General features: G+C 41.9%; 2 protein-coding genes across 6 annotated transcripts in view; one reads left to right on the top strand and one right to left on the bottom strand.

Moving 5' to 3' along the window:
* PACRG (parkin coregulated) overlaps positions 1-1,943 on the bottom strand; it is a 512,311-nt gene extending 510,368 nt beyond the window's left edge. For all 3 annotated transcript variants that reach the window (XM_082730758.1, XM_082730759.1, XM_082730760.1), the window contains exon 1: positions 1,500-1,943. In XM_082730758.1, the coding sequence (XP_082586884.1) occupies positions 1,500-1,655 (156 nt within the window). In that variant the 5' untranslated portion in view covers positions 1,656-1,943. The remainder of the gene's footprint in view (positions 1-1,499) is intronic.
* A 129-nt stretch (positions 1,944-2,072) lies between these two features.
* The window catches only part of LOC309864873 (E3 ubiquitin-protein ligase parkin-like), a 354,762-nt gene continuing 338,662 nt past the window's right edge, over positions 2,073-18,172 (top strand). For 2 of the 3 annotated variants that reach the window (XR_014311802.1, XM_082730764.1), the window contains exon 1: positions 2,080-2,238. Coding sequence is in view for 2 of the 3 variants with exons in the window: in XM_082730764.1 (XP_082586890.1) it covers positions 2,232-2,238 (7 nt within the window). In the remaining variant the exon portion in view is untranslated. Of the gene's footprint in view, positions 2,239-18,172 lie in introns of all 3 variants that reach the window. The other variant, XM_082730763.1, reaches the window with a different exon arrangement.

Here is an 18,172-nt window from a genome sequence, read left to right as displayed (position 1 = left end):
CACAATGGTTTTTGTTATTTTAGTTTTGTAAGCATATTTACTTCATTTCGTAATAGTGGAATTACTTGATTTTCCAGGAACTATGACTTTAGGTATAAGGCTATGTTAGAAAACAAACATGGTTATAAACATAAATTTAGTAAAGAGAGAATCTGACAAATTTTCTACATGTCTGTGAATAAATATAACACTGAAAACATGACCAAGATTATAATTAGAAATACTGTGTCGAAGAAAAAACAAATAATTAGCTTGAATGGTTGTAGTATTTTATATTGCTGATAAGTGAGTCATCTTGACCCCCATGACCACCGATTTATGTGAAAACCATGCAAAAGGATTGCAACCACAACAAGCCAGAGTTTTAGTCTATTTCCACAAATTTTCACTATTGTAAGCCAACTGACACACATTCCAATAATTCAAATATCATGTTGTGTAGCACTATGGCAATCTGACCTAGGAATCTAGAAGTTATCTGTTTCATTCATGTAGGTGAAGGATGGGGTTTAAGAATACGGTATATATTAGACTTGCAACACTTATGTAAAAGAAATAATGTGATACTGGAAAGCAACACTATTCATTTAACATAACGAGCTACTATACAATAAGTCAGATGCTCCCAGAGTGTAAATTGTACAAATTTGAAAGCTGCATTTATTATTAATATCTCATTCCCAGACAGGGGCTGGCTTAGTCAGTCAGAGGTAAAACCTGGTTTAGCATACCAAATTTAAAACTGTTTAACAAATATTAAAGTTTTTTTTTAAAACCTATCATGGCATGTAGCTAAGTCACTTGTGTGCATTTTAAACCTTCCCCCCACAATAGTATTGAGAATATTTTAATTTTACTACTGCAAATAATAGAAATGAAATACAAATTATAGTAATAGAAATACTTGAACTGAATCTTCAACTTTTTTTAAAAAATTATCATTTAAAAGGCCTGGAAATAGACTTCATATGAAATTGCCTAGCTCTAACAGGCTGATGTTATGTTGTAAGAAAGAGGGTTGTTAAGAGTAAATGCAGGGATAATCTAAAATTTCTTAGGTTGAATTGATGAGATTTTTTTAATTGTAGGTGATTTAATCAGTTCATGCTTCCAGGTGTGCATCAGCACACGTCAAATCCTGCAAGAGTTTATGATTTCTAAGAACTTGCCTTCCAGAAGGCCCTTTGCTGGGGGGGGGGGGGGCTCCACTAGGAATCGATAAGAGGCTCTTTTGTATTTTCGCGTGGATAGTTTAAGAGTAATTCGGGGTGGTCTGGAAATCAGGGGTTATTGGGAAGGTGCTTGCGGACGGGATCGACCCTTCCTACAACCTAGCGGGACCTCCGCTCTCTGCTGGGCACCGTCTGCGGGGGAATTGCCATTTTTGCCAAAGACCACCCAGCACACAGACTCGGAATCCACCAGAGGACCGGCCAGCATCTATCGGCCGGCGTCCCCGGACTCGGAGCGAGGGCATTCAAGGCAGGAAGATCACTTACGACCGAGTTTTTCATCATGGCTTTGACTGTGAAGCCCTCAGAAACCAGGGAGTGAGGCTGGTGCCCGGGCAGCGGCTGCGGTGCCAGCAGCTTGGTCCTCTTCGGCATCTTGTCTGGGCATTTGTTTAAGCTCAGGGTCTCTTTTTCTGCCACCATCTTCCTAGGAAATGTCTTGTTCTCATAAAACGTGTAGCACAAGAGTCAGTGGGTTTTACGGATGTGAGGAGGAGTTCGGGAAAAAATGTAAAAAGGCGCGTTACTGGTAGAAATTCACCCCCTCGCAGTGCCCAGGTTGATCCAGATGTTCGGCAGCTCCGAGGTGCCGGGAGTCGAGGGCGGGGAGGGGCGGGAAGAGGGAAGGACCGCGGCGAGAGCGGCCACAAGCTTCCAAAGGTGAGCCTCCTGGTTGCTAGGCGACGCGTCAACACTGCGGCCCCGTGGCCCCGTCCCGCCGTGACGTACGTTTCCTGGGCCTGAATCCGGAACGGCGGCGGAAGGCGGCCAGCGGAAGGCGGGCGGCGGGCGGGGTGACGAGAAACTACGCGGCAAAACTACGACTCCCAGAAGGCCTCTGGCGGCGCGTCGTCCGCGCGTGCGCATGCCGACAGCCGGCCTCAGGGGAGGCGAGCGCTGGAAGAGTGAACCCCGGAGCCACTCTGGTGGGCGGCACGTGCGGGTGCCGTTCCCGCGTAGGTCACTCCATGCCCGGCAGCCTCCACCTGCGCAGTGACCATGATAGGTACGTGAGTGCCTGCCAGGTACCGCGTCTCTGCGCCGCCCCGCCGGGCCTCGGCGGACAGGGACCCCCAGGGTGTCCGCCGGTGTCAACTGTCAGTGTCAGGGCGGCCGTGCTCGCCCGTCCTCAGCCCGCGCCGTGGGCTTCCTCGCGCCCGCCGTGGGCCTCGCCGTGCCCGCCGTGGGCTTCCTCGTGCCCGCCGTGGGCCTCGCCGTGCCCGCCGTGGGCTTCCTCGTGCCCGCCGTGGGCCTCGCCGTGCCCGCCGTGGGCCAGGAGTAGAAGTGTGTGTTCCACGCCCCCTCCCCGCTCGCGGTTTGGCAGGCTTCCCGCTGGAGACAAGTTCTCCAGGGACCGTGGTGCGCGCCCCCGCGCCTCCCAAGGCGAAGGCAGGGTCGCGCGTTCCCACGGCGGGCGCGGCGCTCGGCCAGACTTGGGGGTTCCGTCTGCAGGTCCCTCGGGGCGCCTGGGAAGCTGCCTTCGGGGTAGGAACAGACTGGAGCTCACCGTCTGCAGGTCTCTTTCCGGGGGAGCCCTAGCGAGGCGTTCAACTGGTGGAAGGTGCCTGCAATGATGATTAGGATCAAAGGGAGTGCCTGCTAAGGGATTTAAACGTCTTGCTCCCCCTGATTTTTCCTTCTAAATCTCTCATTGTAAGTCTGAGATGAAAGAATTAAGAGTAAATAACAAGGATTAAATATTTGCATAATGAATTATTGTTATCTAACACAAAACGACCTGGGTGCATTTTTGTGGTGAAAGCTTTGGAAATGGTTTATTGTTTTTAAACACTGTGGTGTGTAAGATTAGCAAAGTTTCTCCCTTCTGGGGTTATTAAACCAAAATTTTTTTTTCTTCCTAGCGGGAATCTTTTGAAGTTAGTGGAACTGCACAGTATGATTAGAAACCATTGCCTTTTTTTTTTTTTTTTTTTTTTATGACACAGACTTGCTCTAGATTGTGTATGTGAGATTTGGTGAGCCTATTTGGGGATTATTCCTGATGAGTGCCACTTACAAAACACTTTTGATTGCAATGAGTACATCCGAAGTCAGTGATCTATCCAGAAACATGAGAAGTGGATTTTTAAAATCCTTAAGTTTGTATGCACTGATAAAGTCTTAAGTCTTTTTTTAGGAAATTAATGTTAAAATGTAGAACACTGGGAGAATCATCTCTGTGATTAACTGGCGCTGTCTTTACAGTGCTACTAAAACCTAATGATGTTGTCCAACTTTTCTTACCTTTCTAGACTTTTGGTGAATGACTTTTGAGAGTCGTTAAATTAAGACATTTTTTCTTCTAAATACATTTTTCATATAAACGTTTATAAATCTTGAGATTTTTAAGGTGACTATTACACATAATCCACTATAAACCCAACTCTTAAACTGAATCAGAAAATCAAGTACAAGAAATTTTCAAAATCCATGATGTCAGTATTCTTTTTAAAGATTTTTCTTTTAATTCATTTGAGAAAGATACAGAGACAGAGAGAACACAAGCAGGGGGAGAGGGAGAAGCAGACTCCCCTCTGAGCTGGGAACCAGACATGGGTCGTAATTCCAGGACATGGAGGTCATGACCCGAGTTGAAGGCAGACAACCTAACCATCTGAGCGCCCCAGGTGACCCTGTGATGTCAGTATTTTATAGGAAAAAAAGTTTATATTTTATTTTGAGGACAGTTGGGCAAATTTTATTTTAATTCAACTTAATCTAGTGCATGGATTTTTTTTTTTAAGATTTTATTTATTTACTTGACAGAGAGAGACAGACAGAGGGAACACAGCAGAGGGAGTGGGAGTGGGAGAAGCAGGCTTCCCTGGAGCAGGAAGCCTGATGCAGGGCTCTATTCCAGGAGTCTGGGATCATGACCTAGCCAAAGGCAGGTGCTTAACGACTGAGCCACTCAGGTGCCCCTAGTGAATGGGTACTTTTAAAAGCAAATTTATAGTAAAGCTGTATATAAAGACAGGGACTTAAGATCTAAAAATCACAATTCTAAATTATTATCTAATAAATTACTATATAAGCACTTTGTTAGGATGAATTATGTTTAGGCAGTTTGTTTAGTTTATTTGGGATTCAGGGACAGGAGAAGAAAGTATAATCAATCTTTGGATTTGATTAGATAGTTATTAGTAACTTGTAATTACGGTAAAAATATAAGGTAGATTTTAAAAGATGTTTTTTTCTCATATTCCAGATACAGTTTTACACAGTGTAAATAAATGTGTATTTCAACATGGCCCCTCCCAAGAAGAGTACCTTACATATAAAAACCATGTGGACAATGTGCAGTAAATTATTTTATACAATTAGTTGCATTGCTTAATTCTGTTGTCGGGCATATTTTTATAAAAATCTTCGTTGCCAATTTTGGCCTTGGTTGTATGGGAGAGTGTGGAAAGGAAGAGAGAGTGTTGGCAGGTAAGTGAAAGTGGAGGAAGGGAGAGTGTGCCTCATTCTGCTGGTGGGTGCATTTTAGCAAAAATCTTAATTGCCAATTTGGTGCTTGGTTGTGTTGGCAAGTGTGGAAAGGAAGGAGAATGATTAAAGTAGAGGCAATTTAAAGGAAGTCTTGGAGTGATGGGTTTCCTGTTTCTGTGACTACTCTTCGGGGCCAGGAAAGGCATTAGAGTTTATACCTAGTGATAAACTGGGAATTAAAATATAAATCAGTACATATCTGGGATTGTTTTTTTCTGTTAAAGACATTGTGCTACTCAGAACTTGCCGCTGTATGCCTATGCTCTTTTTAATTGCTACACCCTCTTTAATGCAAATAGTACTCTCCCACTTTATATAAATCTTGGCTTACTTTTGAGGAAAAACCAAAATAGGTGAGTTGGTACAGTAGGAGTAAAGGGGAGTGGCTCTTACCCCACTACCAGGAGAATTAACCTTCCCTTTACGTTCTTAAACACTAAGATTCCTTCTCGGCACAGAGACTGTTTCAAAAGTACTTATATTTCTCACTTGGATTATGACTGACATGTTAAATGCCCTGACCCAGACAGCCAAAGAAACATAGTTTAATTGACATTGGTGATTATGACTTTGAGAAGTATGAGGAAGGATATCAAGATAATATAAAGCAGAATAGAAAGGCTTAAGAAAATCCTACTTAGAAAAATATAATTTTTGGCATCATTACGTATTTTACCCTTTTAAAATTTAACGATTCTTTTTATTTAAATTGAATTTTAATAGTGATATTTGTATATTCTAATTCCTATAGAACTGGATTTAGATATTTGAATAGTATCAGGTATTAAAGTGCATGGATCTGTATACAACAGTGTTGTTAATATTAGAATTCAAATCCAGTATCTTAATCTTTAAAAATTTTTGATGTTTTTTTAAAAAAAATAACAATTAGAACATGGTCACATCTGTATATTGCTTAAATTGTCTCTTAGAAATTATATATTTCTACCTACACAGTTCCACTCCGCAATAGTTCTTGCCTACTTTTTTATTTTGTGGATGTACACAAATTATGTAATTATTCTTCCACAAGTGAGCACTCAGTAGGTTTACAGATTGCTATCATCATAAATGCTTATATTCATATCTTTTTATTTGCATATATAAGCATATTTGTAAAGAAAAAATCTTGTTACAATTTCAGGGCAGATTTTCTAGTCAAAGAATTAGTGGACTTTGAATTTTTCTAGGTATTTCTAAATTGTTCCAAGGTAAGTCATCCTATTTTACATTTCTGTCTAATGCAACAAGGTAGCAAAAGTTGCCCTGCTCCTCAGGACTGAAAAATTTCAAACAGGCATCCTTCTCAAGGCTAACTCACATACATCAGCAGAGCATCTACTGGGTTTTTCTTTTGTCCCTGTTTCTTTCCATCCCTGCTCAGGTTTGTGACTTTGAGCAGTGCACAAGCTGCACAACTGTGCTTGGTGGCTCTGCCTTGTCTGGCAGTGTTTATAAGAATGCCCATTTACCCCTTGTGTACATAGAATATTTTAATTTTTGCTTTCCTGTTAAATAGAAATCAATATATTTTAAGTTTTAAAATGAATTTATGAGGGGAAAAAACTCTCTTATGTTTTATTTTATATTGTTTTATTTTCATGAAAGCAGATCCAATAATTGAGTCCCTGTGTGCCTAGTACTACTCCAGGTGCCAGGGATACATGAGTAAATGAAATAAAAAAAAAATGCCCTTGCTATTATGAATGTGCAATCTAACTTTACTATTTGCCTACACATCTGTGTATTTGTTTTAAAGCTTACATTTGATGAATTTTGAAGTCTCAGAGTTTATATTTCTAGTCGCTACTCTGCTACTCTGCCATTTCAATAATTTTAGCTAAAAAGTGACCCTACATGGAAGTACTCAGGATAGGCTCTGAAAGCTCCTATTTACAATGAGGTACAATTGTGTCATAAAGGACATCCTAGTGAATCTTTGCATCAGTGATTTTGTGTAATTATGTACAGTTCTTTGGATCCAAAGGCTCTAAAATGATGACCTTATGCCATTTTCAATTTTGGAATGATTTCTAAGGATTTTTTTGAAGTCTACATTTTTCAGAAACTTCATGGCTTCATTGCTTGAAAATGATACAATGAAAGTACTTTGTATTAAGATATGCAGATCCATTTCCACCTCCAAAGCTTCTTTGAAAAATGGGGGAAAAAAAATCTCCTTACTTGGAAATGCTTCATATTCATGAAACCAGTTTCAATGCAGAATAGTCTATTCTGTTAGCTTTTAGTTCTTTGATCAATGAAAATTGTTTCTTACCTGCTGTTTCTTCAGCCTTTAATTGTGGCCCAGTGCTTATTCAGAGTTTCTGTTTTAATTTGCATTTAATGAGTTCATTTTAAATATTTCTTTGTAGTAACCTGAATGGTTTCTCTCTTAAGTTTTGTAATATTAAAGAAGGAAATTTATATGACAGTTGGCTGATTTATGTTGCAGCTCGCCTTCCTGGCTTATTTACTTCCCTTTATAGGAGAGAGTCTGGTTAAAAAGAATGGTGGTAAGGTGACTCTGTTTCCCCTAGTACTGAATGTCCTAATTATCTGGGACTTCTACCAGGTGTATTCCTGTATCTATTTTCACTAAATAGAAACCTTTCTGCCCTGGATTAACAGGTATTTCAGCTCCCACAAATGATTTCAGTGTCGGTTCTTATTAAGGTCTTGGTTCCGGGTGGTGCTATGCAGGGGAGGAGGTCCGGGCAGGGGGCACGTGTATTGTATATAGCCCACCAGGAAGGGACACAGGGAAATAGGAGACCGTTTCTCTGAGACGAGTCTGTGATCTAGTTGGACGGATAAGACATTTATTGGGGTAAGAATTCACCCCCCCCATCAGAAGCAGAGTAATCAGAAAGAGATGTGTATATGTGAACACAAACTTGCACACACAAGCACACACACACCATCACACCACAGATTTTCAGGTCTCTTCTGCACATGTTATTTTCTCACCTTTGAACATCGTTCCTCTATAGTACATCTGGAAGCGACTGTTCATCCTGCTAGATCCATTTCGAATGACAACAGCTTTACAGGAAGTTTTCCTTACGGTCCCCACCTGTGTGTTGACGCTCACGCGTCTCAATCCAAAGCAATCAGCTCCTCCTTTAGAGTCAGCCAGGAGCTTCGCATCAGCACATAGTACAGAAAAACAAAGACCTGCAGTCGTACACTGCAGATACCATGCATGATATACAGGTTTATACAGGGAAGCGCTGGCGGGGGCAGCGATATAGAGCCTGGGGGATCCAGTGCTGAAGGGTGAGTAGGAGTTCGTTAGATGAAGGCAACGTTCTGGATGGAGGGACAGACGTGAGCCGAGGCATGGCAGGGAGAGGGAAGAGCGGGGTGAAGGCCATGCAGGGAGGAAGAGGCCCGCAGAAGTAGGCCGGCCCGAGGCTAGAGGGCATGGGCTGTCAGCTGTAGGCAGGGTCAAAGCCGGTAGCTCTATACCACAGTGGCAAGGAGTCGGTGAACCATGGTATCCAGAAGAGCATCATGAATGGATTACATTTTCTTTATTTGTTTATTTAAGTATAGATTTGATTTATTTATATGAGAGAGAGAGGGCATAATCGGGGCCGGGGGGCAGCCGTGGGAGGGGGGAGAACCAGGTTCCTCGCCCAGCAGGGAGCCTGACGTGGGGCTCCATCCCAAGACTGTGGCATCATGACCTGAGCCGAAGGGAGATGCTTGGCGGACTGAGCCGCTCAGGTGCCCGAGAACGGATGACATCTCAGAGGGAGGTCTGTGGCGGGAACGGAAAGCTGTGGTATAGTTGAGTAGTGCCTAGAAGTCCAGGTAAGTACGAATGGCTTCCTTTTTCTCTCAAGCTGGAGATGGTCTTCCACTAAGAGAGGTGGGGAGGTTGTAGGATAGGAGATGGTTTTTCTCAGCCTGGCGACATTTCTGATGTCATTAACTCATCTTTGATGGAGGGCCACATTTCTTTAAAAAAAAAAAAAAGTACTTATTTTTATAGAATGTATTAAATACCTCTCACTGACAGATATTTCTTTTCATGTTATTAAAAGTTTAAATTTATTCATGTTTTGGAAGTACTCTGTATGACCTTTGGTGTATGCCCGTGATGTTTCGGTTTCTGTGTATAGTTTCTTCGGTAGATGGGGAAAGCACTGTTTCCAAAGCTGGAGTCCGCAGTGACTCAGCGTAGTGCAGAGGAAGGTTGTTTCCTTTTAGTATCTGCATAACTTACACAGCTCATCATGTATTGAGACCGTCCTGGGACCAGTGTTTGTGTTTTTAATAGTATTGATAGGTTCTTGATGGTTTCTCCAATTCACTTTTCCTGTTAAAGCTTGAACAGGGCCCCTCATAAAGGTTAACATTAGAGCCCTTATCACTGGAAGAGAGAAAAAGCTTGAGATGTACAATATATAGCAACCTTACCTGTCCCTCAAACCCCTATTCCCACCCTCATTAAATAGGGAGAAAATAGTGATCAGGGAATTAATATTGGGGTGTTCCAGTTGAGTAATTTCATTATCTAATCGATGAATGTGCCCCTTCTTCCTATCGTTAAGTGTTTCTGGAGTTTCAGTACATACATTAGGTGACCTGAGATGAAGGCCTTTGAGCTACATTGTGATTTTTTAAGCTTACTGGGCAAATGGATGCGTTTTCTAGAACATGCAAAGGTAGGATACACACCCAAAACTTGTTCCGCATGAATAACGGAGAGAAACAGGAATGACCAAGTTTGCAATGTTCGTATTTCACAGAAGCCACCTGCACGCCCCCTTTGCTTTGTCTTTCTGTTTCTCCTCCCAACATTACTTCATTTTCTCAGAAACTGGAATTTGAACATTTCATTCTTCAACTTGGAGGACCAGCTGCTGCCTGAGTAATTAAGAAGGGGGCTCTTTTCACGACATCTGTAACTTTGGGGTAAATACCCAGGAGTGCAATTGCAGGGTCATAGGGAAGTTCTATTTTTAATTTCTTGAGGAATGTCCACACTGTTCTCCAAAGAGGCTGCACCAACTTGCTTTCCCACCAACAGTGGAAGAGGGTTCCCCTTTATCCACATCCTCTCCAACACATGTTGTTTCCTGTTTTGTTAATTTTGGCCATTCTAACTGGTGTAAGGTGGTATCTCAATGTGGTTTTAGTTTGAATCTCCCTGAGGGCTAGTGAAGATGAACATTTTTTCATGTGTCTGATAGCCATTTTTATGTCTCCATTGAAGAAGTGTCTGTTCATGTCTCCTTCCCATTTTTTGATATGTTTGCCTGTTTCATGTGTGTTGAGTTTGAGGAGTTCATAATAGATCCTGGATATCAACCTTTTGTCTGTACTGTCATTTGCAAATATCTTCTCCCATTATGTGGGTTGCCTCTTTGTTTTTTAAGGGCCATCTGTACCCCAGTGTTTATAGCAGCAATGGCCATGGTCGCCAAACTATGGAAAGAACCAAGATGCCCTTCAACGGATGAATGGATAAGGAAGATGTGGTCCATATACACTATGGGGTATGATGCCTCCATCAGAAAGGATGAATACCCAACTTTTGTAGCAACATGGACGGGACTGGAAGAGATGATGGTTTCACTTATTTGTGGAGCATAACAGATAACATGGAGGACAAGGGGAGTTAGAGAGGAGAAGGGACTTGAGGGAAATTGGAAGGAGAGGTGAACCATGAGAGACTATGGACTCTGAAAACCAATCTGAGGGGTTTGAAGTGGCTCTGCCTCTGTTTGCCACTCTGGGAGGTTGGGGTACCAGGTGGTGGGTATTATAGAGGGCACAGATTGCATGGAGCATTGGGTGTGGTGAAAAAATAATGAATACAGTTTTTCTAAAAATAAATTAATTTAATTAAAACAAAAAAAGAAGGGGGCTCTTTCCTCTCTTGCTGCTGGTTTCCACAGGGCTTGACTGGTGGTTGTAAAAGTGTTTCTGAGGGTCACAGTGGGACTGGCATGACCAACCAGACAGTCTGCGGTAAACAAGCCTTGTTTCTGACTTTTACTTTCTTAGGAATCTGGTCTTGAATACACTTTATTCCTTGATCTGGTTCTGGGGAGTGAGGAACTAGGCTGGCCGGTGGATGGGGGACCAGTTAGGCTTACTGCCTGGAGAATAAAGGTTGACGAATACTAACTCGTGCTCTAGGATGCTTCTTTCCACCCCTTGAACTCTGGCTTGGAGTCCTTTCGAGCTCCATGGCATGCCCCTGGAGAGTGAGAGCTCCAGATTTAAGCACAACCGAGGCGGCGTCCCATGGGCTGCAGAGCACGAACTCACGGAGACGCACGAGTCCGCTGGCGTCCGCCGAGTCGGGATGATTCTGGGTGACGGTACCAAAACATGGTTTTAAATGAAGATGCCGGAGTTAATAGTACTGGATAGGAATCGTGTGTGTTTTACTGGGCAGTCAACTTCGACATAATTGTGTGATACAAACGGAAAGTAATATGCAGTGACGGTCTGGTATTTGCTTCCACTCTACATTTAAGAATTGGTAAGAGGCCCAGCCATTGGCAGGTCAGGGCATTTCTTCCTTTATTGTGGTCCTCTCTAGCGTTTTCTTTTTCTTCATGGTCCATTTTTATGTAAATGCTTGGCATTTGGAGTGTCTCACTTCAAGCAAAGTTTGTATCAAATGTATTGTTTCCCTCCCCCCACTGGCTTCATTACAAGGAATTCACTAAATAATCTTAATCTCAGTGTACGGTGATTTTGCACCAGGTCTGTATGCTTGCCTTCATACCCTGGTAACTGCTGGGCACGGCAGCATGACTGTACATTTTATAACGGGTTTTTTAGGGGGGACGTTCTGGAATAATTTTATCTGAGGCCTAACGTATTAGGAACTTCCTTATAGGCTCTAGTCGTGATTGTCACAATTCTTTGTGTATAAATTTATTAAAAATCCCTTCTGGCTTCTGCAGCCAATTTAATCATTTTATGCCGGGTAGACGGTAAGTTATGCTGGTGAAGTTAGAGAATGGATCGTGAAGCCATTTGAGGTCAGGTTTCTGGAGGGGACATGATTTTTTTTCTCTTCAAGCAATGACGATAATAAGAATATTAACATTGTGACCTAAGCCTGATAAATGTGTAAATTCTTCATTAGTTAAGAAATATTTTTAAAAATATTAATATAAGAGCCTAGTTGCCATACCTGAAAACTAGATAACATTATATATATAAAACATATGTATGTTTTACATATATTTACATAACATTATATATGTAAAAATTTCAGAAACTACCCCCCCCCAATTAGTCTTTGGATTGTGGAATTCTTTTGCATTATGGTTTGGTGTTTTTCAGATGTTCAACATCAAGCATATAATATTTTGCAAATAACAGAAATGCAAAATATGTTATAAACACAGGCTTAAAGATTGGACAAATGTATCACCATTATAGTGTATGTAGAACTCACTGTATTTCTGTGACAAATTAGGTCAAATAAATTACCATTCGTTGCATCGAGTAATCTCATGTTCTGGTCATAAAAGTAGTATTTTCTGGAAGCCAGATTAGCACCATCAATTCACTAACTACACCTGGGTGGCTCAGTTGGTTAAGTGGCTGCCTTCGGCTCAGGTCATGATCCCAGCGTCCTGGGATCGAGTCCCACGTCGGGCTCCTTGCTCAGCAGGGAGCCTGCTTCTCCCTCTGCCTCTGCTTGCCACTCTGTCTGCCTGTGCTCACTCTCTCTGACAAATAAATAAAGAAAATCTTTAAAAAAAAAAGTGGTATTATACACTGGTGAGGGGTGGCTTGGTTATTGTGGTTGGTTCTTGTTGCTGCTGTAACAAAATACTGCCAGTTTGGTGGCTAAAAACAACCCGAGTTTATTCTTTTAGAGTTCTGGAGGGCACAAATTTTAAGGGGCTGAAATCAGTGTTAGCAGAACTGGCTCCCGGAGGCCGCTGCGGAGACTGCTCCTGGACCTCTGCCTACAGGCTGCGTCCCGGCTGCCGGGGTGTCTGCAGTCACAGCACCCTCTGCTTCTCTGTAGGCATACCTCCCCCTGCCTCGCTCTCCTAAGGACACCTGTGATTACATTCCCCATCTCAAGATCCTGAATTTCATGGTGTCTGCAAACCCCGCTTTGCCAGGCAGTCACACTCCCAGGCTTCAGGGACTAGGATGTGTCCAGCGTGAGGAGGTTCTTTTCAGCCTGCCGCCATTACTGTCAGGGTTTGCACCATCTGAAAGCGAATTTTGAAGTGTTTTACCATGAACTAAGGAGAACAGATACAGGATGTTGGGTTGACCGTGATCCTACCTGATTTTGGGTTTTCTGAGGTTGTTTAAAGGCAATGCAGTAATGTCATATGTGAGGAATCTAGAATTTATTCTGTGGACTAGTTGATGAGGCTGGCCAAGGACATAACTCATATTTCAAGGTAGTTTTCTCAGGTGGCAAAAGAACACGTGGCTACACTCCAGGACAGAAATGGTGAATTACAGCTAGGTAATTTGCTGTACCAGGTTGCTCATTTGTATCCTGTAGAGCAGGGGAAGCTTTGTTATGCTTTTGACAGGAAATATGACTTCACACAACAACACATGACCAGGCAAAGCAGGAGCAAAAACCATTTGATGTACATTTTGATTTCTTATTTGCCAGTTCCCTACGATTGTCAGATGCCCATTGCTCCTGTGGAATAGCGTAACATTGTTCTGTCCTTTCTAATTAATTAATAACTAATATGGCTTGGTTGAATATTACACAGAAGTTGTAAATAAATTCTATTAAAGTTATGAAGGACAAAAAAGAATGAAATTATGTACTTTATTTTGCTTAATTTTTTTTCAAAAGACATCAGTATAGAATTTGGTTTCATAAGGCAGTTTTAGCTGCAATGTTTGGAAAATACTCAGTTACCCATTGTTAGTACAATTAGGGAGAACTCTAAGGGAAATAAGGAATAAATTTTTAAAATAGATGTAGAAATGGATTTGTAAGAAAATAGAAGTTTATTTTTATTGCAAAAAAAGAAGAAAGAAAATAAATGTTAAATTCAACCAATATTTATTGAGACCCTGTGTTATAGGACCCGTCACAGGTAGCAGCTCTGCAGATCCGAATGAGGAAGTCACAACTCAGTATCTTCACTGATACCTTACAACTCAGCATCTTCGCTGCCTACACCTGCAGAATCGTGATCAGCAGCAACAAAAGTTATAATGGAAGTGTGTTGACTTGTACAAGGGGACCTCCAGAGAAGAGGTGGCATTTGTGCTGGACCTTTAGGGACGAGCAGTCTCCTGAGCAGGGGAATAGAGTGCGTTCCTAACAGAGCAAGATGCTGGGGCTTGACCACGGAGACTGCTGGGGATGGAGGATTTGTGGACAGGAGCTGGGAGTGTGAGGACCTCAGAGAAGGAAATGAGGAGGGATCAGGGTGACGAGAGATAGAGGCCTGCTCAAGACCGTTTTATGTCCCGTGCTGGAGGGTGCAGGTTTTGTCGTGCTAATAATGAGGAGCCACTTGGTCTGCTTGCCAGGGACAGGCATGGTCAGATTTATTTTCAGAAGGATTGCGTTGGCAGTGGGACCAAGTTAAATCGTACTCACTTTAGGATGACAGAGTTACGGCAGTACTGATCTGGCCCATCGGATGTAATGAGGAGTTGCAAGTGTGAAACAGACGCTCTGTGCCGAATCCCAAGACTCAGACCCATTGGGGTCGAGGAAGGAAACTTGATTGCTTGCTGTGGTCACTGGCGGGTGAATATAACTTGATGAATCAGGGCTCTTCTACGACAGTAGAAAGTGACAGTGTCTGTGACTGAAAGTAAGATGTGAATTCAAATAAAAAAAAAAATAGGCAATATCTAAGGTAAACGCCACGTTTGCTGCATTGCTTCCTACTTAGGATCTTTGAGCTATGAGGACAATTAGCTGTGCATTGATCATCAGAGGAAAGTAATCCTCCAAAAGATTTGTGTACTTCAGATATTTTGATGGAATGATTTTCCTGATAAATAGTCTAAAGACCTAATCTCATTTCATTCTAATGTTGTGTGTGCTTACTTGCCTCATTCTTGGGGGAGGACGTATGCTTGTACTTAAGAAATGTCGAGTGAGTGGAAGCGTGACTCCAAGGAGAGGAGACCATTGTCTTGTTTCCGGCTTTGTCTTCTCTAATCTCCCTTCCTGTTGCTGAGGTCGAAGTACATCCTTGGAAGAATCCACTCTCTACTGATACTTGCAGTGGGCGGGCCCTCATCTAAATTAATTTTGTAATCCCCAAATGGAGCATAATCCCAGTAAGTGTCGAGGTGGATGAAAGAATAGAAAAGGCAGTAATTATATGGTTTGATTTGGGCATAGATGAGGTATTTTAAAATGTTTCGTATTCTGAGAAGAGATTTATTAATTTTAGAGTCATCTTAGTCTGTCACATTTTCCTGTGCAAAAATTGAGCTAGTACAGGATAATGATGTCTTTCTTTTTTTCTTTGGTCTTTTCTGGCATTTTTCCTTATTGCTTTTCTAATGCTGCCGTCAGAGGGAAGCGATTCCATTATTTTAGCTGCGATTTTAAAGTGGTTATTCCTGCAGGATATTTTGAATGTAAATCACATGGATGCATTGTCTTTTTTCCACTGTTAGTTTTTAACTTCACGACAAACACAGACCCCAGTGCTTTGCTGGGGTCTGTATTTACTTGTTTCCCTAATGCACCTTTTCTCCATGGAATATTCTCAGTAGAAACATATGCTCAGAGCTTCAAAGTAATTACAATATCACTAAAAGCTTCATAATCATATTACTGAAACTAAATGTTAAAAAATTTGATTTTCCTTGATCTAATCATTTCGATTTAATTTTAGGCTACCGCATGATTGATCGAGGAAACCTGGCAGGCCAAAGTCAAGGAGTGTTTATAATGCCTAAAGCCTTGCTCAGAAAACTTCAAGGCAATTTAATTTGGGTAGGAATTCATTTTAATTATTCTGAGGGATTCTTTTTTAAACGGGAAAAATAGATTTGTGTCCATGCTCTTAGTGTTTGACCTGCTCTGATGTCATCCACACAGTTTTCTGTCTGGAGTTGTCGCTCTGCCTCCTTCTTAGCCCTGCTAGACAAAGACCCCGGAATGGACAAAGGTCCCAGCTCTAAAACAAAGAACTGAAGTCAGATTCTTCTTCATAGTTGTTCTAATGATGTTCTTTCATGTTATTTATAAGACAGATGTAAACTTCAACCTTTTTTTTTTCTTAAATTATGGATAGTTTTGAAATATTTGTGTCTCTGCAGTAAGCAAGACACCCCAGCAGTGTCTGCATCAGGGTGTATCTTGTGTCCGCATAATTGAAGAGCGGGACATGCCGGCATCTCACTTCCCCATGAGGGTACAGACATGATGAATAAGCACAGGCTGCCTTCTCCGCATGGCTCCCAGGGGGCGGGGGAGGGGTCACCCATCAAATTCGTGTCTGTGGTTGTTCTCAGAAACCATTCATTTGTATTTTTAATGAATTATGGAGACAACTGAATATGAAATTACCTTCCAAGCTTGTGGATTTCCCTAATTGTTAGCAAGTTTGTTTTAATCACATGCATTACAACGCAGTAAATCTGGAATATTTACAGATCATATTTGATACTTACCCTGAAGTCTGGACATAACTCTGAGGGAGTTGGATTTTGACATTTATAATTCTGCTTCTAAATTATTTCATCCCTTTCTCCATTTCTTTCCTCATTTGCTTGTAACAGTGAGTGATAACTAGTAGACAAATCTTTTGTAGTAATCATACACAAATCACTCCGTGACATTTGGGTCTGCTCATTAAATTTCTGAAGGTAAATTTTGAACCCTAAATATTTTGCTTTTGTAGGATTTTTTTTTTTTTTTTAAGATTTTATTTATTTATTTATTTATTTGACAGACAGAGCTCACAAGTAGGTGAGAGGCAGGCAGAGAGAGAGGAGGAAGCAGACTCCTCGCTGAGCAGAGAGCCCAATGCAGGGCTCAATCCCAGCACCCTGGGATCATGACCTGAGCCAAAGGCAGAGGCTTTAACCCACTGAACCACCCAGGTGCCCACTTTTGTAGGATTTTTAACAATAGAAGATAAAATTGTCTTTCTTAACTCTTTTTATTCCCTGAATCTTGTATACTTTTCCTGCTTTCCCTCTCCTTTGGCAGAGACCTAATTTTATAAACAATAGTTTTTTTTTTAAGATTTTATTTATTTATTTGACTGAGAGACAGCACAATTAGGCAGAGCAGCAGGAAGAGGGACCCCGATGTACAGCTCCATCCCAGGACCCGGGGACCCTGACTGACCTGAGCCATAGGCAGCCACTTAACCACCTGAGCCACTCAGGTGCCCCAAATAATAGTCTGACAGCCGTTTTTCTGGCTCGATGAGGGTAGGCGTATTGTTTGTTGGGTTGATTGACTGATTAACGGTACTTCTGAAAATCAGGCTTGGAAATAAAAAATATATATAAGTATAAAAATAAATATAAAATATATACACCCACCCCCCCAACCCCCCCCCCCCACACACACACGGCATGTAGCTAGTAGCATTCCGTATTCACTTCCTTCCCTGTTCAGGCCATAGTCCAAATCACTCTTTCCCCTAACATAGAATATAACGATATCTCATATACTTAAGGTTTTTCTCCCACTATAACGTAGTGAGGTGGTAGTACTAGTTCCGCTTCATAGGGATTTTGCTACAGAAGAGCTAGAACTGAGGGAAAGAATTCCAGCTTTATGTGGAGGCCCAGTAGAAGAATCCACAGATTGAGGTTCTAGAAGATAGGGAAGTGATCTAGGTTTTTACATTCATGTGTTAATGATTTTCTCTTGCTTTCATCCAGCAGTCTAGGATGAATAGCTTCAACTTTGTGACATCTGTGTCAGTTTGTAGCTGAACATTCAATATGGATGGTTGCCTGAACAGGGCTTTATATTAGGTATCACAGGTTGTTCAAGCCAGAGATAAGCTTGTTGGGTCTGGCAATTGATTTTTACTCCCCTTGCAAACCAGTAGATAGCCTGCTAATGTATCATGGGTGCTGTCAGAAGACACAAGACTCTGGGTCAGAGAAGGACTTTATGACTCATGGCACGGCAAATTTCACAAGTGTTACCGTGTTTACACCAGTTTCCTTTGCCCCACATCCTGTAAGGCTGGTGTGCTTTGGCACAAATGGATGCCGTTGCATACAGTGGGTTGGCATTGCAGTTGAGGACTTTTTATTGAGCTTGAAGCGTCTGCCACTTTTTTCATTTTTAGGATTTTATTCATTTATCTGAGAGTGAGAAAAAGAGGGAGCATGAGCTGGGGAAGGGCACAGGGAGAAGCAGGCTCCCACTAAGCAAGGAGCCTGATGAGAGGCTTGATCCCAGGACCCTGAGATCATGACCTGAGCTGAAGGCAGATGCTTAACCCACTGAGTCACCAAGGTGCCCT

This window comes from Mustela nivalis, assembly GCF_964662115.1.
Source record: "Mustela nivalis genome assembly, chromosome: 5".
Classification (NCBI taxonomy): domain Eukaryota; kingdom Metazoa; phylum Chordata; class Mammalia; order Carnivora; family Mustelidae; genus Mustela; species Mustela nivalis.
This window is presented reverse-complemented; position numbering and strand designations above follow the sequence as displayed.